Source organism: Oncorhynchus kisutch, linkage group LG21 (assembly GCF_002021735.2).
Source record: "Oncorhynchus kisutch isolate 150728-3 linkage group LG21, Okis_V2, whole genome shotgun sequence".
Lineage (NCBI taxonomy): Eukaryota > Metazoa > Chordata > Actinopteri > Salmoniformes > Salmonidae > Oncorhynchus > Oncorhynchus kisutch.
In genome coordinates, this window is record NC_034194.2 from 25,171,886 (window position 1) to 25,197,471 (window position 25,586).

At 46.2% G+C, this 25,586-nt stretch overlaps 1 protein-coding gene across 9 annotated transcripts in view; it reads left to right on the plus strand.

Moving 5' to 3' along the window:
• utrn (utrophin) overlaps positions 1-25,586 on the plus strand; it is a 337,767-nt gene that overhangs the window by 210,157 nt on the left and 102,024 nt on the right. For 8 of the 9 annotated variants that reach the window (XM_031800412.1, XM_031800411.1, XM_031800415.1 and 5 more), the window contains one exon: positions 18,430-18,602. In XM_031800412.1, coding sequence (XP_031656272.1) covers positions 18,430-18,602 — 173 coding nt within the window. Of the gene's footprint in view, positions 1-11,784; positions 13,240-18,429; positions 18,603-25,586 lie in introns of those variants that run through there. The other variant, XM_031800420.1, reaches the window with a different exon arrangement.

Here is a 25,586-nt window from a genome sequence, read left to right on the forward strand (position 1 = left end):
GCAGTAAAGGGGGACCAACTCCATATTAATGCCCATGATTTTGGAATGAGATGTTCAACGAGCAGGTGTCCACATACTTATTGTCATGCAATGCATTTTCTGTAAAGGAAAAATATATTTGCACGTCTCTGATCACTCTATTGAAGAAAGAAAAAAAATGGCTTTCAATATAAAGTTCGACTCCTGTCAATACACAGCTGGACTCACCTGCTCCTGCTTTCTCCTGTTGTGCTATTTACAAACAAACACGTGACTGGCCCAGCTGTTCTGGGGAACTACATATGCTTCATAATGTAAAATAATGTGACCGGTGAACGCGATCTGCTTTATCTCCTAAAGTATTGCACATGTTGACTGCAGGTATTTACTTAAAAAGCAGCTACAAATGTTAACATTTATTGAAAAAGGTAAAAATAGCGTCAAAGGTATTGACGCTATTGAAAAACCATCCCTTGGCTATTTCCAAGGTCCAAATACAGTATATACGGTATACCGCCCAAGCCTACTGATGATGATAATGTTAATGATGATCATTATGATCATGTGATGTGTTGTGGTTGTGTTTTGGTCGGAACATTGTCATGCCGTTCATCATCTCTCCGTGGAAAATGTGTGTTTTCCAGGGATTCCGACAGCTTTCCATGGAATGTTTTATGTGCGCTATTGGACACGCCCGTCCCCCCCCGTCCCCCCCCCCGCTCTCTCTCCCTCTCTCAGTTTCTGACCGCAGGCCATGTCCATCTGCTGTTTAAATAACGAGATTCACCTGCTGTTTGTCACCTGAGGGTATGTGGGTGTGTTTCTGTGTGTGTGTGAGTGTTACAACTATTTGTGAGCATGTCTGTTTTTTTTTCTATGCTCTCATGTCCTTCCATTAAAACTCTCAACCCACGTCTCCCCCTGACATTTAGAGGACCATAATTTGATGCAGGCTAGTCCAGTCCATAACTTCACATGACCAGTTCCCCAGTCCTGACTCATAGAACACCCTGGGCCTGTTAACAGGTGTCTTTACTAACGATACTTGCTAATTGGTCCAGTTACATAACCTTTCCAATTCTCACATTTTCCCAGCATGCATTGCAGGAGGTGTACTCTTGCCTTAATTGTGTTAACATTGCAACCACCTGTGACCCAGGCGACATATGTTACGTATCACAACCAATCACGTTTTCCAGGGCTGTTTTCCTCCTGTGGGAGAGAGAGACCACCTAGGCTGTAGCTGAACCCCCTGAGGTTATACTCCTCAAATACCTCTCTGCTAGAACTGTTGGGCTGGAGGTAAACAGGAACTGAGACTGGAGCTGAACGACAGAGAGAGGAAGTGGGAGAGGGAACGAGGCAGCCTTTGCTTTGAAGGTGGCTGGGTTTGAGTTGAGAGCACTGAAGTCCCATATGGGAGAGGAATAGTATGGAGGGTATAGGGGGAGCCTCTGTGTGTGTATATATGGTATACAGCAGGTATTCACAATGCCGTTGGGGGTATGCCAAATAAAAATGTGATTCACTTTTTTAAATCAAATCTATGTATATATAATTTTTTTCTTCACATTTTCAAACAGTCCATTTATATTTTTCAACGGGGCAATACATTTGGGTGAGGTTTTTTTTCTCGCCTGAGTAGCCTCGTTTCACTGCCAAAAATAAAATGAAACCATCTGGTGTTCAGTGAAATAACACCATGTTAAATACAGGTAGCCTAGTCCAATAATTAACATCCAATCACATTAACCGTTACTCATCCAATCACATTAACCGTTACTCATCCAATCACATTAACCGTTACTCATCCAATCACGTTAACCGTTACTCATCCAATCACGTTAACTGTTACTCATCAATCACATTAACTGTTACTCATCCAATCACGTTAACTGTTACTCATCCAATCACATTAACCGTTACTCATCCAATCACGTTAACTGTTACTCATCCAATCACGTTAACTGTTACTCATCCAATCACATTAACCGTTACTCATCCAATCACGTTAACTGTTACTCATCCAATCACGTTAACCGTTACTCATCCAATCACATTAACCGTTACTCATCCAATCACGTTAACTGTTACTCATCCAATCACGTTAACTGTTACTCATCCAATCACATTAACCGTTACTCATCCAATCACGTTAACTGTTACTCATCCAATCACGTTAACCGTTACTCATCCAATCACATTAACCGTTACTCATCCAATCACGTTAACTGTTACTCATCCAATCACGTTAACCATTACTCATCCAATCACGTTAACCGTTACTCATCCAATCACATTAACCGTTACTCATCCAATCACGTTAACTGTTACTCATCCAATCACATTAACCGTTACTCATCCAATCACATTAACCGTTACTCATCCAATCACATTAACCGTTACTCATCCAATCACATTAACCGTTACTCATCAAATCACATTAACCGTTACTCATCCAATCACATTAACCGTTACTCATCCAATCACATTAACCGTTACTCATCCAATCACATTAACCGTTACTCTCTCACAGGAAACCTTCACTCATAAGTAGACATTTAGAAATGAAACGTGACAATTGAAAAAAACTACTACTGAGCTACTGAGGACAGGACAGGCAAGCCCCATACTATTGTGGCGGACTCAATTCTTCCTGGGACAATGCTGGGGGAAAAGGACAAAAAAGGACAACACTGTTTCACGACGCATCAGTGACATGGCAAGATATGTTTTGAAACAGTTACTGCTTCACCTACAAGCCAGTGAATTCTATTTGTTACAGCTGGATGAGTCAACAGACGTGTTGGGCCTGGCACAGCTCCTGGTATATGTCCGTTACATTTATGGGGGGTCAACCAGGACAGGATATTTTTAAAGTTCTGGACAGCTTGGTGACATCAAATGGACTTTGGTGGTTGATGTGTTGGTATCTGTACTGATGGTGCAAAAGCCATGACAAGGAGACATGGTGGAGTGATAACACGCGTGCAAGCAGTTGCTCCCGACGCCACTTGGGTACACTGCAACTTGGGTACACTGCAGCATCCACCGAGAGGCTCTTTCTTCCAAGGGAATGTCTGACAGCTAGAAAGATGTTTTTGACACTAGAGTGAAAATGGTTAACTTTGTTAAAGCAAGGCCCCTGAACTCTCGCGTATTTTCTGCACTATGCAATGATATAGGGAGTGACCATGTAACGCTTTTACAACATACAGAAGTGTGCTGGTTATCAAGGGGCAAAGTATTGACACATTCTTTTTAATTGAGAGACGGTCTTAAAGTTTTCTTTACTGACCATAATTTTTACTTGTCTGACTGTTTGAAGTTTGAGCTCTTTTCTGTTGCATTAACAAAGACAACACACAGGTCTTTCCATCATTGTATGATTTGTTTGTGTGCAAATGAACTCAAGCTTATGGACAATGTCAAATGTGATATAGCGAAGCACCTGAGTGAGCTGGGTGCGCAATTATGCAGGTACTTTCCCGAAACAGACGACACAAACAACTGGATTTGTTATCCCTTTCATGCCCTGTCTCCAGTCCACTTACCAATATCTGAACAAGAGAGCTGCATCAAAATTGAAACAAGCGGTTCTGTGAAAATGTAATTTAATCAGAAGCCACTGCCTGATTTTTGGATTGGGCTGCACTCAGAGTATCCTGCCTTGGCACATTGCCCTGTTAAGACACTGGTGCCCTTCGCAACCACGTACCTATGTGAGAGTGGATTCTACAGGCACAGACTGTGTGTGGAAAATGATTTTAGACTGAGAATCCAATACAACCCAACATTGCAGAGTTATGTGCAGCCTTTCAAGTATACCCTTCTCATTAACCTGTGGTGAGTTATTCACAATTTGATGAACAAATAAGGTTTTATATGTAAGATGGTTAAATAGAGCAATATAATTGATTATTATTATATTGTTTGTGCCCTGGAGATGGAAGGTGGAAAGATGTATCATATATATCATAAGATGTATCATATAGTGTGTGTGGCAGGCTTACAATGAAGGCAAAAAACAACCTTTGAGAGTGCGCTGACACTGGTGATAGAGGGGGTACCCAGCTGGAGGTTGAATGTTTGAAGGAGTACGGGACTATAAAAAGTTTGGGAACCACTGGTATAGAGTATACTCTTAATATGTGTCTGTGTATCACATCTGCAAATGAGCCCCAACTCACTAAATGAGCCGTAACACAACAGACCTTTAGCTGGTGCTGCTTGTGTGTGTTCTCACCACATGCTTGTGTGGACACTGTCTAGCTGAGGACGTCAACATTTCATCTCCTGTCGTAAGTACATATCCCAAATGTCTACTAAAGCACCAAGCCACCACAACGCTCCACCATAATCAATAGCTGATTATCAGTGTGGATTATCAGTCAGCAACAGCGCGTGGGACCACAGGTCCAAATCAATTTCAATTTCCCTATTAAAGACACCCTGGATGTACTCAGACACATCTCACCCTGGGGAGAGTTTGCGTTAGGCTGTCCAGCCACACAGAGACTGTAGATTCATGGCTAATTCTGTGGTTGGTTGATTGACCCTTAGGACATTGTTAGAGATTGGCTCCATGACTGGCGCCTATTGTCTTTTATAATGGCCCTATTGCCGTGGCGTTGTAGGTTGTCTGCTGTCGGTGATGTAATCTGACCATAGAAGAAGATGGATTAGCTCCATTCAGAGCTGGATTGGGTTTTAGGTTCTGAGAGTTGTTGGACATGTATTTTCTCTTAAATGACTGTTTTTATTCATGCGATGACATCTCACACATCATTATTTGTTTGATTGTCAGGGTCCCAATTCTTTATTTTGTCTGGTTGTGCAAGGCAGCTTGTTTGAGATATTGAATGTTAAATGTGTTTGGTTAAATGTACAGGTAATTGTAATTTACATGATACTGTAATTTGCTGAAGAAATCTCATATGCATCTGCATGGGTCTGCCAGATGTCCATGATGCAACCAATGCATTTCTTTGCAATGTGCTTAGTTACTGCTGCAACAATGTCAATGCAGTCCATCGATCTGTCTGATCTCTTCAGGATTCACCATCCATCCATTCATCCATCCATTCATCCATCTTCTATCAGTTGTTATTCATGTGTAGCTCTGTGAAGGAAGACCGAGCTGAGTGTGTGCTAGCCTGTTGTTATTCATGTGTAGCTCTGTGAAGGAAGACCGAGCTGAGTGTGTGCTAGCCTGTTGTTATTCATATGTAACTCTGTGAAGAAAGACCGAGCTGAGTGTGTGCTAGCCTGTTGTTATTCATGTGTAACTCTGTGAAGAAAAACCGAGCTGAGTGTGTGCTAGCCTGTTGTTATTCATATGTAACTCTGAAGGAAGACAGAGCTGAGTGTGTGCTAGCCTGTTGTTATTGATATGTATCTCTGTGAAGGAATACAGATTTGAGTGTGTGTTAGCCTGTTGTTATTCATATGTATGTCTGTGAAGGAAGACAGAGCTGAGTGTGTGCTAGCCTGTTGCTATTCATATGTAGCTCTATGAAGGAAGACAGAGCTGAGTGTGTGCTAGCCTGTTGAAACTGGTGCCTTTCTATTCTGGTGCTCTTTCCTTGATTGATTCTGTGCAGAGTATAGCTGTGTAACTTCCTCTGACACGCACGTGGGGCTGAGTCTTGCAGTCGAGGACACACACATACGCGTACACACACACAATCTCTCGTTTGCACACACACACACATCTCTCAACAGGGCGCTGTCCCTATAACAGGAAGTGGTGCTTTGGGAATAACCCTGGGCACAGGAAATGACCTCGTTGGAAGTGTCCTGGGGAGAGGCTGAGTGGGAATGAGTGGGGAATTCATGATTCCTCTTTCAGATAGCTGCTCCTCTAGGATATTATGGAGTTCCTTCACGGCCTTCTGTACTGAATACACTACAGTCTGGCCTTGAGGTCCTCAGCTGTTCTTGTGGTGTGGTCTCTCTGTCTCTGTCTATGTGTGTTTTTGTGAGAGAGAGAGTGTGTCTGTGTGTGTGTGTGTGTGTTAGAGTGTGCGTGTGAGAGTATGTGTGTGTGCACATGCTTGCTTGCGCGTGTGTATTTCTGTGTCTGGAGTATCTGCATCAGAGATTGGGAAAGGGGGATACCTAGTCAGTTGTACAACTGAAAGACTTCACCTGGAATTACGAGATAAAAAAAATAAACAGAGAGAAAGACAGGGAGAGAGAAAGACGTGGAGAGAGAAAGACGTAGAGAGAGAAAGACGGGGAGAGAAAGACGGGGAGAGAGAAAGATGGGGAGAGAGAAAGACGGGGAGAGAGAAAGACGTAGAGAGAGAAAGACGGGGAGAGAAAGACGGGGAGAGAGAAAGACGGGGAGAGAGAAAGACGGGGAGAGAAAGACGGGGAGAGAGAAAGACGTAGAGAGAGAAAGACAGAGAGAGACGGAGAGAGGGAAAGACGGAGAGAGGGAAAGACGGAGAGAGGGAAAGACGGAGAGAGGGAAAGACGGAGAGAGAGAAAGACGGAGAGAGAGAGACGGGGAGAGAGAGAGAGACGGAGAGAGAGAAAGACGGGGAGAGAAAGACGTGGAGAGAGAAAGACGTAGAGAGAGAAAGACGGGGAGAGAAAGACGGGGAGAGAGAAAGACAGAGAGAGAGAAAGACGGGGAGAGAAAGACGTAGAGAGAGAAAGACAGAGAGAGAGAAAAACGGAGAGAGAGAAAGACGGAGAGAGGGAAAGACGGAGAGAGAGAAAGACGGAGAGAGAGAAAGACGGAGAGAGAGAAAGACGGAGAGAGAGAGACGGGGAGAGAGAGAGAGACAGAGAGAGAGAAAGACGGGGAGAGAAAGACGTGGAGAGAGAAAGATGTAGAGAGAGAAAGACAGAGAGAGAGAAAAACGGAGAGAGAGAAAGACGGAGAGAGAGAAAGACGGGGAGAGAAAGACGTGGAGAGAGAAAGACGTAGAGAGAGAAAGACGGGGAGAGAAAGACGGGGAGAGAGAAAGACGGGGAGAGAAAGACGTGGAGAGAGAAAGACGTAGAGAGAGAAAGACGGGGAGAGAAAGACGGGGAGAGAGAAAGACGGGGAGAGAAAGACTGGGAGAGAGAAAGACGTAGAGAGAGAAAGACAGAGAGAGAGAAAGACGGGGAGAGAAAGACGTGGAGAGAGAAGACGTAGAGAGAGAAAGACGGGGAGAGAAAGACGGGGAGAGAGAAAGACGGGGAGAGAAAGACGTGGAGAGAGAAAGACGTAGAGAGAGAAAGACAGAGAGAGAGAAAAACGGAGAGAGAGAAAGACGGAGAGAGAGAAAGACTGAGAGAGAGAGAAAGACGGAGAGAGGGAAAGACGGAGAGAGGGAAAGACGGAGAGAGAGAAAGACGGAGAGAGAGAGACGGGGAGAGAGAGAGAGACGGGGAGAGAGAGAAAGACAGGGAGAGAAAGACGTGGAGAGAGAAAGACGTAGAGAGAGAAAGACAGAGAGAGAGAAAAACGGAGAGAGAGAAAGACGGAGAGAGAGAAAGACTGAGAGAGAGAGAAAGACGGAGAGAGGGAAAGACGGAGAGAGGGAAAGACGGAGAGAGAGAAAGACGGAGAGAGAGAAAGACGTAGAGAGAGAAAGACGGGGAGAGAAAGACGGGGAGAGAGAAAGACAGGGAGAGAAAGACGGGGAGAGAGAAAGACGTAGAGAGAGAAAGACGTAGAGAGAGAAAGACAGAGAGAGAGAAAGACGGGGAGAGAAAGACTTGGAGAGAGAAAGACGTAGAGAGAGAGAGACGGGGAGAGAGAAAGACGGGGAGAGAAAGACGTGGAGAGAGAAAGACGTAGAGAGAGAAAGACAGAGAGAGAGAAAAACGGAGAGAGAGAAAGACGGAGAGAGAGAAAGACTGAGAGAGAGAGAAAGACGGAGAGAGGGAAAGACGGAGAGAGAGAAAGACTGAGAGAGAGAGAGAGAGACAGGGGGAGAGAGAGAGACAGGGGAGAGAGAGAGACTGGGAGAGAGAACGACGGAGAGAGAGAAAGACGGGGGGAGAGAGAGAGACGGGGAGAGAGAGCGACGGAGAGAGAGAAAGACGGGAGAGAGAAAGACGGGGAGAGAAAGTTATTTAGGTCAGGAAGAAAGTCTGTCAGAGAGCAAAAGGGAAGAAAGTGGGAGAGAATTGTTTTATTTTTTTGATTTAACTAGGCAAGTGAGTTAAGAACAAATTGTTATTTACAAGGACGGCCTACCGGGGAACAGTGGGTTATCTGCCTTGTTCAGGGGCAAAACGGCAGATTTTTACGTTGTCAGCTCGGGGATTCGATCCAGCAACCTTTTGGTTACTGGCCCAACGCTCTAACTACTAGGCTACCTGCCACCCCGAATGGTACACATGAGAGAGATGGAAAGGTATGGAAACAACTCGTTTGAGTTGTTGTCTTAGGAATATCACAGTAGTGTTTACACAGTCAACCTTTTCAAGGCTTCTGTAAGCACAGAATAACCTTGCTAAGTTCTAGAATGTGTGAAGAATAATGTTTGTGCTCTCCCACTCTGACGACAGAACGCTTTACATTCCTATACACTCAACACACACATTCCAGACATTATTACACTCAACTTCAGCTTGTTACTTCTCGGGAGAGAACCACATCGACTGTGGAGGAGGACTGTAAGGTCCTGTTGTGAAACACCTTGTTAAGTGAAGCTACACTCATTTTGAAAGCTTCCAGACATTTTTCAATGTAGATCTGTCAGGAAACAACACATTAACATGGACATGCTTAGTGATCAATCATAGGAGGTATTTGCGTGGTTTCGTAAAGCAGTATTGTTACAGTCCATACAGGATAGGGGGTGTTTGTTGTCCCTGCTGTAACTGATGCTGGGCTGTGTTAGCCCATAGCTCCACTCTGGCTCCTAGACAACTTATAAACACAGTTCTCACTCGCTCTCCTCCTTCACATACTCTCACTCTCTCCTCCCTTTAGCATTCGCCTCCCTCTTCCCTTGTTCTCTCTCTTTCTCTCTCTCTCGTTCTCTTGCTCCCCCCCCCCCACACTCTCTCGGCACTGTTGATCATCTGTGAGACCAGAGGTCATTCAGGTTGATTTAGGTTTGAGCCCATCGGAGGGCAAAAGCAACTTTCCACAGGCCAGGTGTGTGTGTCCACACTAACAGGTGTGTGTGTCCACACTAACAGGTGTGTGTGTCCACACTAACAGGTGTGTGTGTCCACACTAACAGGTGTGTGTGTCCACACTAACAGGTGTGTGTGTCCACACTAACAGGTATGTGTGTCCACACTAACAGGTGTGTGTGTCCACACTAACAGGTGTGTGTGTCCACACTAACAGGTGTGTGTGTCCACACTAACAGGTGTGTGTGTCCACACTAACAGGTGTGTGTGTCCACACTAACAGGTATGTGTGTCCACACTAACAGGTGTGTGTGTCTTTGTGTCTATCTCATGCTCCTGTCCTTTACCTCCTGTCAGTGAGAGCAGGTGTTTAGATGAGTCTTTTAAGTGTCCTCACCGTAAGCTCTCTATCTCTACCCTTCTCTCTCTTTCTCTCTCTGTTTTCTCTCTCTTTCCTCTCCTCCATATGCCGCAGTTCCCATGGTTTTAGTGGGTGCGGATCAAATCCCAGATTTCCATTGAAGCTCCTCAGCCCTCCGTTCCTCTCTGATCCAGCCAGGGAATTACAGGCAGATGTGCCTCAGTCGTCTAAGCCACACAGTATGGCCTCCCTCTATCTTTCATTCTCTCTCTCTCTCTCTCTCTCTCTCTCTCTCTCTCTCTCTCTCTCTCTCTCTCTCTCTCTCTCTCTCTCTCTCTCTCTCTCTCTCTCTCTCTCTCTCTCTCTCTCTCTCTCTCTCCTCTCTCTCTCCTCTCTCTCTCTCTCTCTCTCTCTCTCTCTCTCTCTCTCTCTCTCTCTCTCTCTCTCTCTCTCTCTCTGTGTGTGTGTGTTTACCCCTGGTGTTTGCCTCTGTGTGTGTGTGTGTTTGCCTCTGTGTGTGTGTGTTTACCCCTGGTGTTTGCCTCTGTGTGTGTGTGTGTGTGTTTGCCTCTGTGTGTGTGTGTGTGTTTACCCCTGGTGTTTGCCTGTGTGTGTGTGTGTTTACCCCTGGTGTTTGCCTCTCTGTGTGTGTGTGTTTACCCCTGGTGTTTGCCTCTCTGTGTGTATGTGTGTGTGTTTACCCCTGGTGTTTGCCTCTGTGTGTGAGTGTGTGTGTGTGTTTACCCCTGGTGTTTGCCTCTGTGTGTGTGTGTGTGTGTGTGTGTTTACCCCTGGTGTTTGCCTCTGTGTGTGTGTGTGTGTGTGTGTGTTTACCCCTGGTGTTTGCCTCTCTGTGTGTGTGTGTGTGTGTGTGTGTGTGTGTTTACCCCTGGTGTTTGCCTCTCTGTGTGTGTGTGTGTGTGTGTGTGTGTGTTTACCCCTGGTGTTTGCCTCTGTGTGTGTGTGCGTGTGTGTTTACCCCTGGTGTTTGCCTCTGTGTGTGTGTGTGTGTGTGTGTTTACCCCTGGTGTTTGCCTGTGTGTGTGTTTACCCCTGGTGTTTGCCTCTGTGTGTGTGTGTGTGTGTGTGTGTGTGTGTGTGTTTACCCCTGGTGTTTGCCTCTGTGTGTGTGTGTGTGTGTGTGTGTTTACCCCTGGTGTTTGCCTCTCTGTGTGTGTGTGTGTGTGTGTGTGTTTACCCCTGGTGTTTGCCTCTGTGTGTGAGTGTGTGTGTGTGTTTACCCCTGGTGTTTGCCTCTGTGTGTGTGTGTGTGTGTTTACCCCTGGTGTTTGCCTCTCTGTGTGTGTGTGTGTGTGTGTGTGTGTGTGTGTGTGTGTGTGTGTGTGTGTGTGTGTGTGTGTGTGTGTGTGTGTGTGTGTTTACCCCTGGTGTTTGCCTCTGTGTGAGTGTTTTTGTTGTTGTTTTACAGCCACTTAAAGACATGGGTTGTATCAAACCCCAGGGAAAGTCATAATCGCCCAACACATTCTCCCCCCTAAGGCTTCTTCCAGTGGATTTCCTCACAGTTGTTGTTGAAATTGTCTCGCTCTCGCATGTTGGACTTGCTAATTTCCCGCCATTTAATCGACTTGGACTTGCATCTCAAAAACACACAGGGCGCATATTCCTGTCTGCATACATAGTGCCTCATCAGAAGTGCTGTTACAGGGGAAAATGGCATATGTTAATATTTTTATTAAGTATAGCACACTTCAAAGGCTTCTCCTCATGAATATTCGGGGTTGTAATTATTGTTATTTTTTCCCCCTTCGGCAGCCGCCTGATGTGTCTACATGTGATGCACACACCGTATATCTGTTGGTAGTGCCTGTCTCTGTAGGCCTACACACAGAGCCAGGTATAGACCTAATGTATCTGTATGGTTGTAGTTTCAGAGCTACACCCCCCCCCCCCCACAGTCCCTTCTTTTCTCTTTTCGTTATTTTCTTGTTCCTTCTCTCCATTCACGTGAGAGCCACATGTTTTCACCATCCCGACTCTGACAGGTAGAACGTTTTGCTAGTAAAGTGCTGCATTACTTAAACCTCTGACCCCTCTTTCTCTCCCTTCTCTCTTTCCACAACCCTCTCTCTTTTCTGCTTCCTCTTTCCCCTCTCTGGATTTGGGCATTTCTCTCTGTCCACATGTTACCTCCGCTACGTCTGCCCCTCTCTCCACCCCCCTCCCACCATTCTCTCTCTGTGTATCAGGCCTCAGGAAATGGGTGTGTGCTGAGTTAGTTTAGCGAGCGGAGTGGGACCTGTAAAGAGGGAGGGAGAGGAGAAAAGGAAGAGGAGGGGTGGAAAGGGAGGATGCTGATTAAAATAATGGAAAGAGCCGAGTCACTGGCCGGTGAAAAGGAGTGAAAGAGAGAACCGAGAGGAAGGTACGGATAGCAGATTAGAGGTAATGAAAACTGAGGGAGATAAAGATAAAAAGTTGAACTCCAAAAGTTATACAAATCAGCGGGAAGAGAGAAGATAAAGACAAACTTCTACCATTTCCACCCTGCAAGGAGAACATACTGGACGGACTCCAGGATGTAGAGGCCAGCTTGCCAGACTCTTTCTCAGGATCATTACTCTGATCAGTGGCTTCTCTCCCTGGACACGTGACCTAGGGCTCCAGAGGGAAGGGGACATTCTTTCACTAACTGGCTCTGACTTGGCTGTGATTAGCAGGGTGTGAGAGAGGGAGTCCAGGCTGGGGTAGGGCGCTGGGGGCTGGTAGTAGAGCTACGACGGCATGCCCCTGTCTCGCTCACACAGTGTAAGAGTGTGTGTAGGTGTGTGTGTGTTTCCTCTGCAGTGTGTTAGCATTGCCTTGTTGAAAGAGGAAGGAGAGGTCGGCAGACCGTGTGCCTCTGTGTTTCTTCCTTGTTCCTGCGGCAGGCCCAGAGGGCTTTTTTATCTGGGTAATTGAGAACAAACACTCGGCCCTACCCCGGGCTGGAGTGTAAACAGCTTCCTTAGTGACGAGAAGCAGTGGAGGAGGAAAGGGAAGAAGGGAAGGGAAAAAAACAAGAGGGAAGTTCAAGGAGAGGCTGGAATACTTATTCAACCCTCAGCCCCTCAGACTTTCCACGTCAGTCTACAAACCTCTCTTGACAGGACTTGGATAGTTTCCTCCAGACCTCCACACCTGACCTCTGGAATTCTACCCCAGCTGAAGGACTTATTCCCCAGCCTATAGGCCTCAGGCAGCCTCTTACCTCCTACCTCCAGGAGCTCCAGCCTCAGCCCAGCCCAGCCCAGCCCAGGCTTGAGGCATGACAGCAGGCTAGCCCTGACCCCCTTCTCAGCCTCTGTTCCATCAAAGAGGATGCTTCTACCATGTAGCCTAGTAGGGCGGAAACACACACTGACACACACACACAGGCAACGAAGGGTGTGTGAAGTGTGTATGTCGCCGGGTTGGAGAGCACGAATTGGATTTGACCTTGTTTTGAGCACTGGATTTAATTGTATTTGGAGAACTGGATTCAACAATATTTGGATTGGATTTGACCGTGTTTTGAGTACTGACCTTGACTGTGTTTTGAGTACTGACCTTGACTGTGTTTTGAGTACTGACCTTGACTGTGTTTTGAGTACTGACCTTGACTGTGTTTTGAGTACTGACCTTGACTGTGTTTTGAGAGCTGGTTTTGACCGTAACCACTGGAGGACTTTCCAAACCCGCGCGACTCCTCGGTGCCCTTTGACCTCAGAGACGATGTAGAGGGGAGAGGGAGGAGACTAATCCTGGAGCCGAAGATGATTGGCTTGAACTTCAGCTTGCAGGAGCTGCTCAGGAAATTTGAAGAGGTAGATTTGAGATGTTTGACATCTATTTGAGCTCCCGTTGAGACAAACTGAAAGGTTGTTTATTTTTGATGCCACAGATGAGAACCCAGCCTCATACTAAATCACTGTAGTCAAACCCTTGAAGGTCAGCTCACCTGTTACTGTCAGCCAAAGACCTTCACTTCTCTTCTAGCTGGAGACTCTGCTGACATTTACTGTCTCTCCGTTCTCTCCCTCGCTCCCTCTGTCTATGTAGTATCAGGTGAAGAAGTCTGCTGAGTGAGTCTGAGGTTTATGAAGTATGAGGAGTAATTATTGAACTCATTAAAGCTTTTTATTGTGGTAGCAGCGTTATTACCCCTCCAGGGCGTGGAGGGGTACAGCCAGAGTCTGCAGGGGAACACATAGGGAGACTGGGATTCTTAAAGTGCTTTACTCTCTGACGTCTGAAACGCTGTAGTGTTGTATTATTCAGGTTTTGCCACTTTGTGCGTTCAAGGTGCATGAGTGTGTATTTGTTTACCAAAGCTGCTTGTTGATGTGCCACGTTAACCTAACTTTAGTTTCTTATTCTGTGTCTCCGTGTGTGTCTCCGTTTGTGTGTCTCCGTGTGTGTGTGAGTGTGTGTGTCTCTGTGTGTGTGAGTGTGTGTCTCCGTGTGTGTGTGTCTCCGTGTGTGTGTGTCTTCCGTGTGTGTGTCTCCGTGTGTGTGTCTCTGTGTGTGTGTCTCTGTGTGTGTGTGTCTCTGTGTGTGTCTCCGTGTTTGTGTGTCTCCGTGTGTGTGAGTGTGTGTGTCTGTGTGTGTGAGTGTGTGTCTCCGTTTGTGTGTGTTTGTGTGTGTCTCCGTGTGTGTCTCCGTGTGTGTCTCCGTGTGTGTGTCTCCGTGTGTGTCTCTGTGTGTGTCTCGGTGTGTGTGTCTCCGTGTGTGTCTCTGTGTGTGTGTTTGTGTGTGTGTGTCTCCGTGTGTGTCTCCGTGTGTGTGTCTCCGTGTGTGTCTCCGTGTGTGTGTCTCCGTGTGTGTCTCTGTGTGTCTCCGTGTGTTTGTCTCCGTTTGTGTGTGTCTCCGTGTGTGTGTTTGTGTGTGTCTCCGTGTGTGTGTTTGTGTGTGTCTCCATGTGTGTGTCTCTGTGTGTGTGTCTCCAAGGGTGTGTTTGTGTGTGTCTCCGTGTGTGTCTCCGTGTGTGTCTCCGTGTGTGTGTCTCCGTGTGTGTCTCCGTGTGTGTGTCTCCGTGTGTGTCTCCGTGTGTGTCTCCGTGTGTGTCTCCGTGTGTGTGTCTCCGTGTGTGTCTCCGTGTGTGTGTCTCCGTGTGTGTCTCCGTGTGTGTCTCCGTGTGTGTCTCCGTGTGTGTGTCTCCGTGTGTGTGTCTCCGTGTGTGTCTCTGTGTGTGTCTCTGTGTGTGTGTCTCCGTGTGTGTGTTTGTGTGTGTCTCCGTGTGTGTGTCGCCGTGTGTGTGTTTGTGTGTGTGTTTGTGTGTGTCTCCGTGTGTGTGTCTCTGTGTGTGTTTGTGTGTGTCTCCGTGTGTGTGTCTCCGTGTGTGTGTCGCCGTGTGTGTGTTTGTGTGTGTCTCCGTGTGTGTGTGAGTGTAATAATAATTAGGTGGGTGCTTATATTTGTCCTATTTCACACATGTACAAGTGTGTATTAATATGCATGTGTGAATTGGAAATGAATATTTTTTGCATATCCCAATCAGCTGTCCCTGAGACACCCTCAGAGAGTGGGGTCACAGCCGTTACCAGCTGTCCCTGAGACACCCTCAGAGAGTGGGGTCACAGCCGTTACCAGCTGTCCCTGAGACGCCCTCAGAGAGTGGGGTCACAGCCGTTACCAGCTGTCCCTGAGACACCCTCAGAGAGTGGGGTCACAGCCGTTATCAGCTGTCCCTGAGACACCCTCAGAGAGTGGGGTCACAGCCGTTACCAGCTGTCCCTGAGACACCCTCAGAGAGTGGGGTCACAGCCGTTACCAGCTGTCCCTGAGACACCCTCAGAGAGTGGGGTCACAGCCGTTACCAGCTGTCCCTGAGACACCCTCAGAGAGTGGGGTCACAGCCGTTATCAGCTGTCCCTGAGACACCCTCAGAGAGTGGGGTCACAGCCGTTACCAGCTGTCCCTGAGACACCCTCAGAGAGTGGGGTCACAGCCGTTACCAGCTGTCCCTGAGACACCCTCAGAGAGTGGGGTCACAGCCGTTACCAGCTGTCCCTGAGACGCCCTCAGAGAGTGGGGTCACAGCCGTTACCAGCTGTCCCTGAGACACCCTCAGAGAGTGGGGTCACAGCCGTTATCAGCTGTCCCTGAGACACCCTCAGAGAGTGGGGTCACAGCCGTTACCAGCTGTCCCTGAGACACCCTCAGAGAGTGGGGTCACAGCCGTTACCAGCTGTCCCTGAGACACCCTCAGAGAGTGGGGTCACAGCCGTTACCAGCTGTCCCTGAGACACCCTCAGAGAGTGGGGTCACAGCCAAGGGCACATTGAAAGATATTTCACCTTGTCGGGGATTGGAATTAGCGACCTTTGGGTTACTAGCCCAGCTCTCCAACTGCTGGGCTACATGCCACCTGCATTGTGTTTGTTTGTCATCCATTCCTCTGATAGGTACATTTCTAATGCCAGGTTCCTCTGAAAACCCAAATAGCTGGAACATTAGGCCCCCCAGGGACCGTATCTGTTGTGTGGGCTGCTCAGATCCTGCCAATCTTCCATTCATTACTGGGTGTGTGTCAGGGACAAAATCCATTATCCACTATCCTCATGCTGCTCTGCGCTAGAAGAGAAGAGGACGTGGCTTTGATGTGTGTGTGCCACTGCTATCATATGGACATGGTTCATCTATTCCTAAACACAGCAGAGGTATTGTCATGTTTTTCCAGTAGTGGTTCAGCCATGGAATGTGTGTGTGTGTGTGTGTGTGTGTGTGTGTGTGTCCTCGCCGTAGAAATTGCAGACATATGTGACCCTCATCTCCAGAGTCCTCATTAGAATAACGCTGTAAGGGCTGTGCTGGCGCTAAACCTGTTGATTGGAATCTAAATCAAACCAGTAAATCAAACATGGACCTATATGAATGACCACTGTCATGCAGCTGACGTGGCAGTACAGAGAAGTGTGTGTTCATGTCGTGTGTGTGTGTGTGTGTTGGCTACTGGTATGTGTTTAGCCTGATATTGCTGTGTACCTAAGACTAGGTAGAGGAATCATATTTGGCCTTTCTCTCAAAGTATCCAATCACAGGGCAGCACTCAATCAATGACCAGACTATTTGATGCCACAAATATGTGTGTGTGTTTTTGTCAGAATGCATGTACATGTTCATGCATCACCTTTACCTCCACTTAATGAGAAGAAAACGTGTTCAAGAGGGGAAGCCGTTTGGGAATGAGCTAGAACCAATGATGTGTATAAGCCCTGGATGACCTGCAGGGCCGTTGTTTTGAAGCCACTGAGCAGCCATTTTGCTACTTGTCCTCCATTATAAAAAAGTATTTTGGAAGCTATAATGTTTTTATTAATGTCTGCATTTGTTTTTGCCAAATACATTGTATTACAGACACCTTAATGCATACATTTATATTATGAAACATAAACAACAATAATATATTATTATATTATATTCCTTAAAGTACTAATATTACTGTCCCAACTACAACAATAAAATACTAATTTTGTCCTTCTCCTTCTGAGGAGGGCAGCCGATGGATTTAAAGCCTCCATTGGCCAATACATAGCATCAGCAGTCCAGGGTTTATACACATCATTGTCTGGAACATATCCAACTGACTCACTGGCACAACATCTCTCTCACACACACACACACACACACACACACACACACACACACACACACACACACACACACACACACACACACACACACACACACACACACACACACACACACACACACACACACACACACACACACACACACACACACACACACACTGCCTCTCCCCCCCTCCCTCTCTCTGAAGTATCTATCCTTATGACCTTCAGTCATTAGATTTGTGGTGGGGAGATAGTTGACTGTGATAGTAGAGCCCATTCACCCTTTATCCCTTCTCCCTAATAACTGACTTCCTTTCCTCAGGACCTTGCTGTGTGAATGACAGGGGTTGCTCGTTGGTTATGGCAGACAGACAGCCTACCATACTGTGTGACGTGTATACTGGCCTCTCTAAAAACATGCTTCACCTAATGTCACGTGTTGTTGTCATGTGCAGTTACCAGTCGGTGAAGTTATGTTTTGCCTGCATTCTATTGGTTTCTGCATGAATTTCAGTTTGGCTGTGTGTGTGTGTGTGTGTGTGTCTTTTATCTCCCCCACTTAAAATTGGCCCGTGCTCAGGGAAGTCCCATGGAGAAATGGAGCAGTTTTACTTGTCTAAAAATCAAGCATTTGAAAGGATCCTCGTCTTGTGTCAGTCTCCCTATGGTGGTCCACACACACGACAAGCCACAGTGGTGGTCTGTACTGATGGGGGTGGAAGAGTGGACGACAGGTTAGCCAGAGAGAGAAGGTTTCCAAATGAAACCAGGGGAACACTCACACATTCAAATACTCACACCACACCCTCATCTAAATTCTTAATCTGTAGGGCCCACTCTCTGCCTTACTTCAGGGCCCAGGGTCCCTCTCTGAATCTCTCACACACACACACACACACTGACACACGCACACACACACTGACAGCCACACACACCGGTCTCGTCTGGCATTGCATAGCATACCATTAGCTTACATTAGCGTTGATTAGGGGAGCATAGTGTATTATTAGCTTAGCTTACTTTCATGTAGCAGAACATAGAACTTCATTTTCTGTGAGTCCGAAGTAGCTAGAGGACATTTGAAAGATGTCTAAAATGCTCTGCCTTCTCTGTTTCGCTGGCTCTGCAACACACACACACACACACTCATCATGACCAGCTAGCACGTGTGTTCTCTCTCTTCCTCCCCTCTCTCCCTCCCCTCTCTCCCTCCCCTCTCTCCCTCCCCTCTCTTCCTCCCCTCTCTTCCTCCCCTCTCTCCCTCCCCTCTCTCCCTCCCCTCTCTTCCTCCCCTCTCTTCCTCCCCACCATCTTAAAGCTAATAGAAAGGGATTGATGTTTTGATTTGACTTTTTAATGATGTATGTATGTAACACAGTGACTATACAACACAGACTTGTTGAAAGTAAAACCTTTCTCTCCTTCGCTGTTTCTCTGTAGGATATCCAGGCGGAAATCGATGCTCATAATGATATCTATAAGAGTGTGGATGGGAACAGGCCCAGGATGGTCAAGGCCTTGGGGACCTCTGAGGAGGCTGTGTTTCTACAGCACCGACTGGACGACATGAACCAGCGCTGGAGCGACCTCAAAACCAAGTCGGCCAACATACGGTCAGTACTACTGTATAATATACTGACAACATTCAATCAGTACTACTGTATAATATACTGACAACATTCAATCAGTACTACTGTATAATATACTGACAACATTCAGTCAGTACTACTGTATAATATACTGACAACATTCAATCAGTACTACTGTATAATATACTGACAACATTCAGTCAGTACTACTGTATAATATACTGACAACATTCAGTCTGTACCATAACATTAAACAACACATCTCTGCTAACACACAGTGCATTCGGAAAGTATTCAGACCCCTTGACTGTTTCCACATGTTGTTACGTTACAGCCTTATTCTAAAATGTATTCAATAGTTTTTTCCCCCCCTCATCAATCTGCACGCAATCCCCCATAATGACAAACCAAAAACAGGGTTTTAGAAATGTTGGCAAATGTATAACAAATTAAAAACGGAAATATCACATTTACATACAGTTAGTATTTTCAGACCCTTTACTCAGCACTTTGTTGAAGCACCTTTGACAGCAGTTACAGCATCAAGTCTTCTTGGGTATGACGCTACCAGCTTGGCACATCTGTATTTGGGGAGTTTCTCCCATTCTTCTCTACAGATCCTCTCAAGCTCTGTCAGGTTGGAGGGGGAGGGTCACTGCTCAGCTATTTTCTGGTCTCTCCAGAGATGTTCGATCGGGTTCAAGTCCAGGTTCTCGCTGGGCCACTCAGACATTCAGAGACTTGTCCTAAAGCCACTCCTGCATTGTCTTGGTTGTGTGCTTAGGGTCGTTGTCCTGTTGGAAGGTGGACCTTTGCCCCAGTCTTAGGTACTGAGCACTTTAGAGCAGGTTTTCATCAAGGATCTCTCTGTACTTTGCTCCGTTCATCTTTCCCTCGGTCCTGACTAGTCTCCCAGTCCCCGCTTCTGGAAAACATCCCCACAGCATGATGCTGCCACCACCATGCTTCACTGTAGGAATGGTGCCAGGTTTCCTCCAGGCATGACGCTTGGAATTCAGACCAAAGGGTTCAATCTTGGTTTCATCAGATCAGAGAATCTTGTTTCTCATATTCTGAGAGTCCTTTAGGTGCCTTTTGGCAAACTCCAAGTGGTCTGTCGTGTGCCTTTTACTGAGGAGTGGCTTGGTTGTCCTTCTGGAATGTTCTCCCATCTTCACAGAGGAACTCTGGAGTGACCATCGGGATCTTGTTCACCTCCCTGATCAAGGCCCTTCTCCCCAGATTGCTCAGTTTGGCCAGGCAGCCAGCTCTAGGAAGAGTCTTGGTGGTTACAAACTTCTTCCATTTCAGAATGATGGAGGCCACTGTGTTCTTGGGGACCTTCAATGCTGCAGAAATGTGTTGGTACCCTTCACCAGATCTGTGCCTCGACACAATCCTGTCTTGGAGCTCTATGGACAATTCCTTCAACCTCATGGCTTGGTTTTTGCTCTGACATGCACTGTCAACTGTGGAACCTTATATAGACAGGTGTGTGCCTTTCCAAATCATGTCCAATCAATTGAATTTACCAAACAAGTTGTAGAAACCTCAATTTCGAGTCTCATAGTAAAGGGTCTGAATACTTATGTAAAGAAGTTATTTATGTTTTTAACTTTCATATCTTAACCATTCACTGAAACTTCTGTAAATTCACTTTCTGTATTTTGAAAGCTTTATATCTTGACAAATCAAAATCAAATCAAATGTATTTATATAGCCCTTCGTACATCAGCTGATATCTCAAAGTGCTGTACAGAAACCCAGCCTAAAACCCCAAAGCAGCAAGCAATGCAGGTGTAGAAGCACGGTGGCTAGGAAAAACTCCCTAGAAAGGCCAAAACCTAGGAAGAAACCTAGAGAGGAACCAGGCTATCTGGGGTGGCCAGTCCTCTTCTGGCTGTGCCGGGTGGAGATTATAACAGAACATGGCCAAGATGTTCAAATGTTCATAAATGACCAGCATGGTCAAATAATAATAATCACAGACAAAACAGTTGGAACTGGAACAGCAGCACGGCTAGGTGGACTGGGGAGAGCAAGGAGTCATCATGCCAGGTAGTCCTGAGGCATGGTCCTAGGGCTCAGGTCAGTTGGAACTGGAGCAGCAGCAAGGCCAGGTGGACTGGGGACAGCAAGGAGTCATCATGTCAGGTAGTCCTGAGGCATGGTCCTAGGGCTCAGGTCAGTTGAAACTGGAGCAGCAGCACGGCTAGGTGGACTGGGGACAGCAAGGAGTCATCATGTCAGGTAGTCCTGAGGCATGATCCTAGGGCTCAGGTCAGTTGAAACTGGAGCAGCAGCACGGCTAGGTGGACTGGGGACAGCAAGGAGTCATCATGTCAGGTAGTCCTGAGGCATGGTCCTAGGGCTCAGGTCAGTTGAAACTGGAGCAGCAGCACGGCTAGGTGGACTGGGGACAGCAAGGAGTCATCATGTCAGGTAGTCCTGAGGCATGGTCCTCTGAGAGAGAGAAAGAAAGAGAGAAAGAGAGAATTAGAGAGAGCATACTTAAATTTACACAGGACACCGGATAGAACAGGAGAAGTACTCCAGATATAACAAACTGATCCTAGCCCCCCGACACATAAACTACTGCAGCATAAATACTGGAGGCTGAGACAGGAGGGGTTAGGAGACACTGTGGCCCCATTCGATGGCCCGGACAGGGCCAAACAGGAAGGGTATAACCCCACCCACTTTGCCAAAGCACAGCCCCCAACCACCAACTTACCACCAACTTACCATCCTGAGACAAGGCCGAGTACAGCCCACAAAGATCTCCACCACGGCACAACCCAGGGGTGGGCGCCAACCCAGACAGACAACTTTTATTATTGACATGCAAAACATTTTGGGACTGTGTCAACAGTGGACTAATGAAACAAATACCATAAGATATTCTTTGAGTGGTATTTTCCTTTTAAAATAACTGTCCAGTGAAAATCTCACCTTTTCATACACAAATAATGTTGTTGCCCCATCGTATACTCGTATTTGTGGCCAAAGCATAAAAGTTTAAAACAATGCTTGCTATTTCCTCATAGAGGATGATGTCGTCCTCCTGAGGAGAATGAGCTGGCCAATCAGTGGGCTACTTGCATGAATATGTTTAATGACGGGTATGTGCACATATCATTCTGCGGTTGGGGTTTCCAACACAGAAAAGCTGATCTTTAACATAGTTTGTCCTTCCCAAAAATGGCAATGAACTATTTGACTCACATTGTAATTCATTCTAGGTCATATTACAAATAAATCTGGAAACACTAGACAGTTACTTTAAAGCATCCACTGGACCTACTGCAGTGCTGGTCTATACTCTCTTATTTATAGTTGACCATGACTAATGCATTACAATCAATAATCATTCCCATTTAGATATGCAAAGGAGTGTATGTCATAACCATGCTGACTGGTTTGTTGTGTAATATTTATGTACGTGAAACCATTCCATAAACTCTAGCTAGAACATGTATGCTTTGCTTTGGACATGAAATATGCCCTCTGTGAGACATTGACTGAGCCAATACTGTGCCACATAACTCTACAAGGCCTGGACAGTGGAGGAGTGGCCACAACCTTGGCGTAAATAAAGAGAGAGATGGGTGGTTGTGGTGAGGAAGAGAGGGTTGTGAAGCGGAAGAGAGGGTTGTGGTGAGGAAGAGAGGGTTGTGAAGAGGAAGAGAGGGTTGTGAAGCGGAAGAGAGGGTTGTGAAGCTGAAGAGAGGGTTGTGAAGCGGAAAAGAGGGTTGTGAAGCGGAAGAGAGGGTTGTGAAGCGGAAGAGAGGGTTGTGAAGAGGAAGAGATGGTTGTGGTGAGGAAGAGAGGGTTGTGAAGCGGAAAAGAGGGTTGTGAAGCGGAAGAGAGGGTTGTGAAGCGGAAGAGAGGGTTGTGAAGCGGAAGAGAGGGTTGTGGTGAGGAAGAGAGGGTTGTGGTGAGGAAGAGAGGGTTGTGGTGAGGAAGAGAGGGTTGTGAAGAGGAAGAGAGGGTTGTGAAGAGGAAGAGAGGGTTGTGAGAGGAAGAGAGGGTTGTGAAGAGGAAGAGAGGGTTGTGGTGAGGAAGAGAGGTTTGTGGTGAGGAAGAGAGGGTTGTGAAGCGGAAGAGAGGGTTGTGAAGCGGAAGAGAGGGTTGTGAAGCGGAAGAGAGGGTTGTGAAGCGGAAGAGAGGGTTGTGAAGCGGAAGAGAGGGTTGTGAAGAGGAAGAGAGGGTTGTGAAGCGGAAGAGAGAGTTGTGGTGAAGTGGAAGAGAGGGTTGTGGTGAAGTGGAAGAGAGGGTTGTGGTGAGGAAGAGGGGGTTGCGAACGGAAGAGAGGGTTGTGGTGAAGTGGAAGAGAGGGTTGTGGTGAAGTGGAAGAGAGGTTTGTGGTGAGAAAGAGAGGGTTGTGAAGAGGAAGAGAGGGTTGTGGTGAGGAAGAGAGGGTTGTGGTGAGGAAGAGAGGGTTGTGGTGAGGAAGAGAGGGTTGTGAAGAGGAAGAGAGGGTTGTGAAGCGGAAGAGAGGGTTGTGAAGAGGAAGAGAGGGTTGTGAAGCGGAAGAGGGTTGTGGTGAAGTGGAAGAGAGGGTTGTGGTGAGGAAGAGGGGGTTGTGAAACGGAAGAGAGGGTTGTGGTGAAGTGGAAGAGAGGGTTGTGGTGAGGAAGAGAGGGTTGTGAAGGGGAAGAGAGTATTGTGAAGGGGAAGAGAGTATTGTGAAGAGGAAGAGAGGGTTGTGAAGAGGAAGCGAGGGTTGTGGTGAAGAGGAAGAGAGGGTTGTGGTGAAGTGGAAGAGAGTTGTGGTGAAGAGGAAGAGAGGGTTGTGGTGAAGTGGAAGAGAGGGTTGTGGTGAAGAGGAAGAGAGGGTTGTGGTGAAGAGGAAGAGAGGGTTGTGGTGAAGTGGAAGAGAGGGTTGTGGTGAAGTGGAAGAGAGGGTTGTGGTGAAGTGGAAGAGAGGGTTGTGGTGAAGCAGAAGAGAGGGTTGTGGTGAAGTGGAAGAGAGGGTTGTGGTGAAGTGGAAGAGAGGGTTGTGGTGAAGCGGAAGAGAGGGTTGTGGTGAAGCGGAAGAGAGGGTTGTGGTGAAGCGGATGGGTGTGGGTGTGTGTATGCTGCCGTGTGTGTATTATTTAGGGTTCATTATGTCTTAATTACTGGACATGTATAATTAGAGTAGCTGCTATGGGACTGTGCGGCTGTACATCATGTTCAGAATGTCAAAACAAAGCATTTAAGAACACACACACACACACACACACACACACACAGACACACACACTGAATAATAATACACATTATGCTGTATAACCACACACGTTGATTTACAAACACACACACACACACACTGAATAATAATACACATTATGCTGTATAACCACACACGTTGATTTACAAACACACACACACACACACCATATATTTTACTATCTTTGTGGGGACCTTACATTGATTTCCATTTAAAATCTTATTTTCCCTTAAAATAGCCTTTGTCCTTGTGGGGACCTGGGAAATGTCCCCACAATGGAGAATGTTTCTTGTTTCACTGTCCTTGTGAGGACTTTTGGGGATTTACACACACACACACGCACACGCACACACACGTAGAATTGGTTTTTGGCTGCTCTAAAGAGAAGGAAACTCTCTGTGTAACTTTCCGTCTCTTGTTTCCTTGTCTAAATGCTTCCAGATGTTGGACACTTTGAAATATGTCCAGTTGTAATGGTTGACACACCCACCCCAACCTCGCCAGTCTAACCATGTTATTCTGTCCTAGTATCCACCTGGAGATGTATAACTGCTTTAACCTTCTGCTTACATGGTGATGGACCTGATCATGGTCATGTTTTAAACTGTTGTAACCATGTTTCAACCATGTCATAACCATCTTGTAACCATGTCATAACCACATTGTAACCATGTCATAACCATCTCGTAACCATGTTTCAACCATGTCATAACCATCTTGTAACCATGTCATAACCATCTTGTAACCATGTTTCAACCATGTCATAACCATCTTGTAACCATGTCATAACCATCTTGTAACCATGACATAACCATCTTGTAACCATGTCATAACCATCTTGTAACCATGTTCCAACCATGTCATAACCATCTTGTAACCCTGTTTCAACCATGTCATAATCATCTTGTAACCATGTCATAACCATCTTGTATCCATGTTTCAACCATGTCATAACCATCTTGTAACCATATCATAACCATCTTTTAACCATGTTTCAACCATGTCATAACCATCTTGTAACCATGTCATGACCATCTTGTAACCATGTCATAACCATCTTGTAACCAAGTTTCAACCAAATCATAACCATCTTTTAACCATGTCATAACCATCTTTTAACCATGTCATAACCATCTTTTAACCATGTCATAACCATCTTTAAACCATGTCATAACCATCTTTTAACCATGTCATAACCATCTTTTAACCATGTCATAACCGTCTTGTAACCATGTCATAACCATCTTGTAAACATGTCATAACCATTTGTCAACCATGTTATCCATGTTATCTATTGTATTGTAGACATTTTAACCGTATTGTAACCAGGGTTCAGTAGGTTACCTTCTAAATGTAATCCGTTACAGTTACTAGTTACCTGTCCAACATTGTAATCAGTCATTTAACTTTTGGATTACCCAAACTCAGTGACGTAATCTTGTTACTTTCACTTACTTTTGGATTACTTTACCTTTAAGAGGCATTAGAAGAAGACAAAAATGATCCATTAAACGCTTTGGTGTGTCATCACAGCAGTCTCTGACTTGTGGCCAAACTCACTCAGGTGGAACAGCATTTTCAATGCTGAACTGAATGTCATTGAGAAAACAGAAAGGTGTCATAATGTATTTTTTCGCAATTCAATAAGCAGTCATCTAGTTTTCTAAACTATCTGTAATCTGATTACAATATTTTTCCTGGTTACATAACTGATTACAGTTAAGTTTTTTTTATTTGATTACATGTGACCCAACCCTGGTTGTAACTGTAATGACCCAACCCTGGTTGTAACT